The sequence below is a fragment of the Myotis davidii genome, unplaced genomic scaffold (assembly GCF_000327345.1).
Source record: "Myotis davidii unplaced genomic scaffold, ASM32734v1 scaffold185, whole genome shotgun sequence".
NCBI classification, from domain to species: Eukaryota; Metazoa; Chordata; class Mammalia; order Chiroptera; family Vespertilionidae; genus Myotis; species Myotis davidii.
Window position 1 is genome coordinate 4656559 of NW_006297811.1, and position 7362 is coordinate 4663920.

Here is a 7362-nt window from a genome sequence, read left to right on the forward strand (position 1 = left end):
AAGAGAGAGAGAGAGAGAGAGAGAGAGAGAGAGAAAGGAAGGAAGATCTATCAGCTGTCTCCTGCCTGCCCCCTACCTGAGCATGTGTCATGTGTCCTGACCAGGAATTGAACCGGCAACCTTTCAGTCCAACTGAACCACACCAGTCAGGGCCATTAGCTCCATCTTAATATTCCTGACCAGGAATCAAACTTTGACCTCTTCATTCGACGCTCAACCACTGAGCCATGCCAGCTGGGCACTGTAGTATTTTTAGAGTGGAAAAAAAGGAAATAACCCAATAGTATATCTGTTAAATAAATAATTAATTTGTCGCATTTATACTGTGGAATACCATGTGGCTATTAGAAATAATGCTGATATGGCAAATTTCCCTTTGTTCTAAGGGAAAAGAACAAAGTGGAACACCACCCAGATGAGTGGTATGAATCAATTTATTTAAGAAAGTGGAGTGGTAACTTACAAATGCATATATATATATATATATATATGAAAAATTTCTTAAGAATAAATAAACTCTGAGTCTAGTGACAGGGTGGGACTAGAGGTTAGGAATAGAGGATTTTTATTTTTTACTTCATGTCTTTCCTTACTTCTTGAAAAATTTCCCCAAACATGAATTATATTTATAATTTAAAAATTAATGATACCCATTAACAATGACAGTAACTGCTGGAACCATGGAGTTCACAGATTGAAATTTAAATGAAGTGTTTCTTTCTGCTCCACTTACCCTTACGCGTATAAAAATGCATTTTAATAAGGCAGATAAATGCAGGAAAGGTTTTGAAGTATCTTCCACTTGTTCTGGCACACACTTCCTGATAGGGCTGTTAAGAAGTAATCAAGTTCTGCTTAACAAGGAGCATTGCTAGAGAAGGCATGACTAAGGGGTTGAAAATGCACATCTACTGAGAAACCACCTACTATGTGCCGAACATTGAACTAGGGGCTTAAGATCCAAATGATTCACAAAACAAAAGCTTTGGATAATTAGGGTGATTCAAACAAATTATGAAGAGCTGGCTATAACTTTTTTAAAAAGTGGCCTGTGCCCATTGGTGGGTGAATCCAGAAAGGGGGGGGGGGGGTCCGGAATTTGTTACAAAAAATGGTGCAAGGGCCCTGAGTTGAAGAAAGGGAAGGGAAAGCAGAATTAGACAACTACAGGTCCAGGGCAGTATGATCTGAAGCACCCTGAAGGGATGGTTAGAAATGCAGATTTCTGGGATCCTGTCTACTGAGTCAGACTTTCTAGAAGTGTGGGCTGAGCTTCTGCTTTTCATTCAGATTGTCTAAGTGAGCTCAGGTTTGAGAGGTTCTTCTATAAGATAACTCAGATCCTGAAGAATAAGTCCTACCTGAAGTCAGAGGTAATCTTATACTTATTGTCTCCTTAGGTTTCTAGGAAGGTAGTAGGACCCATATGAAGCAGCGCACTAGATACTATGGTGAAGAAATTGAGAAATTATTCAGTCATGTTAAGAAAACAATTGGCTTGGAGATCTAGAATCTCTTGAGAAGATGATTTTAAAAATCAATATTGTCACACAACGTAAGAGCAAAGACAAAGTTGAATTAGGCCTAAAGCACAGGTTAAGTTTGTGAAAAGGAAAGAAAGCAAGAGTCCACATTTTTGCAGTTCATCTGTTACAGTGAAACAACTGAGCATATCTCTTGTCTTCTTTTGATTATCTCTCTAAGTAAAAGCCTAAGCGACCAAATGACCAGTCGTTATGACGTGCACCTACCACCAGGGGGAAGACGCTCAATGCAGAAGCTGCCCTCTGGTGGTCAGTGCGCTCCCACAGCCAACTTCCCGGGGCCAGCCAACCTCCCGCCGTCCGTCCCCCTGGCCAACTGGCCCTGATTGGTCCTGATCAGGACTGGGTGAGAGGACCCAAATCGGCCCCCCATCGCCAGCCAGGCCGAGGGACCCCACCCGTGCACAAATTTGTGCACTGGGCCTCTAATACTATTATAACTTCTTATCATGAAAATTGCATTAATAAAACATAGATCCTTGAATTATTTAAAAGATAGTTATAAATAAGCTCCTGTAGTTTGGAGAACATCTGATCTCCCTGGATAAGTCTGGGATATTTTAGATAATGAGGATAGGTATAAATACATATCTATGACTGCCAAAGGTAAACAAAATTGAATTTAGTTCAACGGGCACTTCCTGACTACTTATTACCTTGCAGTGTGCCAAAGGGTATTAGAGAAGGGAGGCTAGATATGACATAGTCTCTACCCTCAAAGGCCTTACAAATTTGTGAATGAGGCTTATCTATAGACTATGATAAAAGGCATGAGGACAGATTCCAAATCAAAATACAGGAAGTACTAAATCAAACATACCAGAGTTTTAAAGAGTGGTTACTTCTGTATGGGAAGGGGTACTAAGGAAAGCAAAACAAGTCAGCCAAATTTACTCTGCTGACAGATATTATATCCTGATTTCACTCGACCTAAGCAAAGGAAGTCTTCACAGAGGAGCTCTGGTTAGAGAGGAACTTGAGAGGATGAGGCTGTGGGGAGAGAAATAGTAAGAACATTTTTAAAAAATTCTTTATTGTTTAAAGTATTGCATATGTCTCCTTTTCCCCCCATTGACCGCTCCTTGGCCACCCCCACCCCCTAGCACATGCCCTCACCCCCTTACTGTCTGTGTCCATTGGTTATGCTCATATGCAAGCATACAAGTCTTTTGATTGATCTCTTACCCCCTCCCCGGCCCCTTCCCTGCCTTCCCTCATAGGTTGGACAGTCTATTAGTGAGAACATTTTTGTAAAAGTATGATAGAGGGTAAGTTCTTGGTGGGACTGATCCTGCTCCAGTATATGAATATAATACTAAATACTCAAAATGATATTATTAAATTGTTATCATTATTATTGCTATATGTCTGTAGGAATCACTGAAATCAGCAAAACTCCTAAGAAGTTGATGTCTTTAAGTGTGAAGATAAACAGCAGTTCAAGGGCATGGGACACTCTCCACCACAAAAATGCTATTTTCTGATGGATTTCCAATGAGATACCGTGATTAAAACTTAGAAATATAAATAAAGAAAGGCACTTTTTATATTTATTTCTTTGCTTCTTTGGAGAGATGCTGTGAACCAACTCAAATATTTTGTTACAAGGTTTTATTTTGCTTCATTTCTCAAATATTTTCACCTTAGTTAATTTAAACGTTTGAGGGCCTGGGGCTCTATTAAAAGCATTTTAAAAATGTTACTATTCTTGCCCTGGCCAGGTGGCTCAGTTGGTTGGATCCCTGGTCTGGTACATCAAAAGGCTGGGGAGTCTATTCTGGTCAGAGCACATACCTAGGTTGCAGGTTTGGTGCTCTGTTGGGGTGAGGTCAGGAGGCAACCCATTGATGTTTCTCTCTCTCTCTCTCTCTCTCTCTCTCAATCAATCAATCAATCAATAAAAACAAATCCTCTATTGTGGATTAAAAATGAAAATAAAAGGTTATTACTTTCTCATTCGCACTGACCTTTCCTCAGATGGTAAGAAAACAGAATATCCAAACAGGCAATACAAATATCCCTCCCCATGTAATTACCTGTTCATTTAACTGTATGTGCTATCATCTTTCTGGGAAGAACTCAAGGACTGAAATTAATCCTCTTAAATGTGGGTCCAATGTTTCCGGTGCCTTTGGGGTAATTTCAATTCTGTGGTATAGCACCTGTCCCATGTTTTCAACATTTTGTTTCCACTTCGCCGTTCCTCGCAAGGAAAATGTGTTCCTGGGATACGTGTGGCATTTTTAACCGATTCCACTAGGTCTTTAACCCGTGTTCCCCTTTTCTGTCAGTGAGCATAGCACTGCTTTCCAGACTCTGACGAGGACTTTCCACTGGACCGAGCCCCAGACAGACGCCAGCCCTCACTTCTGGGATCTAGGAGGCAGCCAGTATGGGGCCGGACGCTCGGCCCTTTGCAAGTGAGCAGATTGAGTCTGCGAGCCCGGCAGCAGCGCCCGCGCCCCGACCTCGGGACCTCCGCGGGACAGACTCCAGCACGCCCCGCGGTTGGTTTCCGAGGCCCCACGCCCCACCGCGCCCTGGAGAGGTTCCAGCATCTTTCGGCCTGGACGCCCCGGGCAACCGCTGCACCGGGGCCCGGAACCACAGCCGTTCTGCGGGCTTGACTTGCAGCTCTGGGTGGAAAAGCCGCGGCTGCAGATGCCGAGGTTGAGGCTGCTGAGCGCCGGCGGCCCGGGACCAACGACTCTGAGCACCCACGCGGCTGCTGGGCGAGCGCGCGCCGAACCGCGGCCCGGAGCCCAGTCTGGCCTCGGGCAAGTGGGGATCCGCACGCAGGGTCAGCGGAGCAGAACGGAGTCAGCTTTTAGCCTGGTTCCAGTCCTGCGGACCTTCTCGGTCGCCAGGGCCCACCCAGGGAGAGAGCAGGGGGAAGATAAACAGCAGATCCAGGGCGCGGCGCGCGCTCCGCCACCTCCTGGCCTCGCGCTGTCTCCCCGCGCGCAGGGCCCGGGCCGGGCTGCTGGGTTTCTCTGGACCGGGGCTCGGAAGGACCCGCTGGGCCTTAGTCCTGAGCGATCGGCCCTCTGCAAACGCAGCTCTGGATGCATCTCTGATGCGATCCCCTGGCTCTGCTTGCAGGCACAAATCAGCTACGATCCTGTCCCTAGGCCCTGCTATTTCAAGAATTCAAGGGGGAAAATGTGCAGCGGTGCGGTACTGGTCTGTGCAGCGCAGGGAAGCAAGGAGGCGCGCGCGGCCTGCAGGCAGACACGTTTGTCCCCTCTGAGTCTGCCCAGCTTTACTGCTCGCGGGGGTGGAGTAAAGGTTTGTTTCTCTCTCCCAGAGTTTCCTCTGAAATCAACTCTCTCTAGAGCGAAGATCCAGTATGGCTCTATCTCGCCTGTAGCAATCGCAATGTGTCCAAAATGGGCACCAGCACAGAGTTCCTCCGAGACGCGGAGTCTCTTGGCCCTGGAGTTCATTCTTGTTTTCTCAATGGAATGGGCCTCCGAAATCCCCCAGGACCGTCTCAGTAAGTACATATATAATGATTCCCCTTAAGTGGCAGCTTGGGACTTAGGTGCAATAAGTCACCTGTACTTGTTGACACACCTTCTCTATGAATAAGAACGATATTTTTGAGATCTCGGAGGCAAAGTCGATCTGTCAAGGGATAGTATATCCAATCCTTACCATTTAACTAAAAACCTGCACGTCTGTAGAGATTTGGTGGACATTCTAGTTAGCACCTTAGACTACTTTGATGTTCTGCGTTGACTCTACATGCATTTTCATAATACGCCACTTATATTGCATATATTACCATTGCAGGTCACTCTTCCACAAAACTGTGCATTTCCTTAAGGAAGGGATATTTTTACTCACCTTTGATTTTCCCACCAAGTAATGCCTCCACATAAGTACTCAATAAATCATTATTAATTACACAACTCACTCTTACTCATTAAATTTCTACACTCTGAAACAGAGGAATGAAGGAACGGGAGGGTAGGCCTTAAAGATACCAAATACAAGTGAAGGACTTAGTCATCCATGCTGAGTGGTGTTTGTAAGACAGTAATAGTGCTCAGAAACAATTTGCTAATCAAACCTCCTAGGTTTTAGGACTAACATGAGCAGGAGGTGGGAATGACCTACATTCTCAGGCAATTTAAAAAAAATTAACATTTGGATATATTTTCCTTTCTTTTCTCTCTTTCTATAAACTAGGTGTGTAAGCCATTATGCTTGAAGGGAAAATGTACTTTGCCTACCTTTGATATCTTATCTGTCCTTGGACTTACTGGTACATTTGGCTAACCCCATATTCTCACTTTTTATATTTTCACTGGCATCATAACATAACTTGGGAAAACCTGATTTGGATATCTAAAATACTTACCTTGGGAAAGCGAGCTGCAAATATTAAAATCCACTAGCTACCTTAATTGTTGCATTTTCAGTTCTCAGTGATACTTTATAACTTGTACCTTAGTCTTTGAAGGTACTCCCCAGCTTCTTCCATGGGTAAACATATGAAGAACCTGTCTTGTTAACACGTATCAGCACACATGCTATACTAATATTTTAGCTGATACTGTTTTTCAAAAGGGTTCAGTTGTGCCCACTCACCTTACATAAAGGCACTTCAAAAACATCACCGCCACTGATGCATTACAAAACATTCATCCTGGACAACATATCATTAGAACACTTCCTAATAATGCTAGAAATAATGCTTGGAGGAGGATGCTGCACACAATAGGAATTCTTTTTATTTTAAATGCTCATACTAGAAAAATATACTTGGAATATGAGAGTGAAAATACTAGTTGCCTCATCAATACCATTGTTTTCTGAATTTCTGTAGACCACTCAGTTGTAAGAAAGATAAGCCTCTTGTCTTATTTTCTGCGACTAACAAAATATTTTTTATTCTGAACTTCAGGGTTAACCACTTGAATTTTTGTACTACTGTTTGTTCAAGTGCCAAGTATTCATTCTTTCCAGATTCTAAGTAAGATATGAATCCGAATGCTATCTCTGTTTGCAGAGTCAGAAAAAAATGCTGTTGAATTTATAACTCTCGACAACCACGTTCTTTTAGCATCAATTTCTCTTCCTTGTTGTAACTTTTAATGGAGTCCTTATTGATGTTTCCCCCCCTTGACCTACTTTCTTTTTAGGTACTTTCATATACAGCGTGTTTTCAGTGATGGTGGTTTCTGTAGCGTGTAGGAGAATCTTAAATCACAGTGACACAGAGCAGTTAGCTACCGCTTAGTCTAGAAATACTTTGGTGGCTTAAAAATCATCTTGCTACAGCGTCCACACTTGCATCGTCTGAAATCTTTCCAGCTATGCTTTTCACGAATTTGCTCCGTCCTCCCGATGAGGATTTGAACTTCATTCTGTCCTGGTCCAGTGGTCATTTTTCTCTGTCGCCTCCGCCTCCCAGAGATTGTTTTTCTTGGGGAGAGGCGTCCCCGGGGCTGAAGAGGAGAGTGGAGCAAGAGCCGGTGCCTCGGACCCTCGATCCCTCCTCCCGAGCCCGGTGAGAAGTCACTTTTGACAGCTCACAGTCCCGCTCTGGCTCTCCCGCTCGTGGTCCACGGGTAGGTTTTCCCTTCCGCCTCCTTCCTGCCCTGGGCCTGCCCCCAGGCCCCCCGCAAAGGCTGCCCCTGCCCCAGCCCGCTCAGAGCTCCCCCACACGGTCCTCGCGGGGACCCGGGGCGCGCGTCCGTGGAAGCCTCCGGGGAGGAGAGAGCCGAGCCGGGACCCGGACGCCCCAGGGCGGCCCCTCCCCAGGATATTCCCCGGGTCCGGGCGCCCACGTGACCGAGAAAGCGCCAGA

General features: G+C 45.0%; 1 protein-coding gene across 1 annotated transcript; it reads left to right on the forward strand.

Moving 5' to 3' along the window:
* The first annotated feature begins 3820 nt into the window (after positions 1-3820).
* Positions 3821-7356, forward strand: LOC107184631. Its single transcript, XM_015570315.1, has 2 exons — positions 3821-5040; positions 5340-7356. Exons 1-2 carry the CDS (start codon positions 4206-4208, stop codon positions 5426-5428), a joined length of 924 nt encoding a protein of 307 aa, XP_015425801.1. The 5' UTR covers positions 3821-4205; the 3' UTR covers positions 5429-7356.
* The last annotated feature ends 6 nt before the right edge of the window (positions 7357-7362 follow it).

Excerpts from the sequence above, each read along its gene's own strand:
- LOC107184631 (XM_015570315.1), top strand. The coding sequence starts at position 4,206 with ATGCCGAGGTTGAGGCTGCTGAGCGCCGGCGGCCCGGGACCAACGACT. Across the intron at positions 5,041-5,339 it reads AATCCCCCAGGACCGTCTCA|GTCACTCTTCCACAAAACTG; the intron begins GTAAGTACATAT and ends TTACCATTGCAG.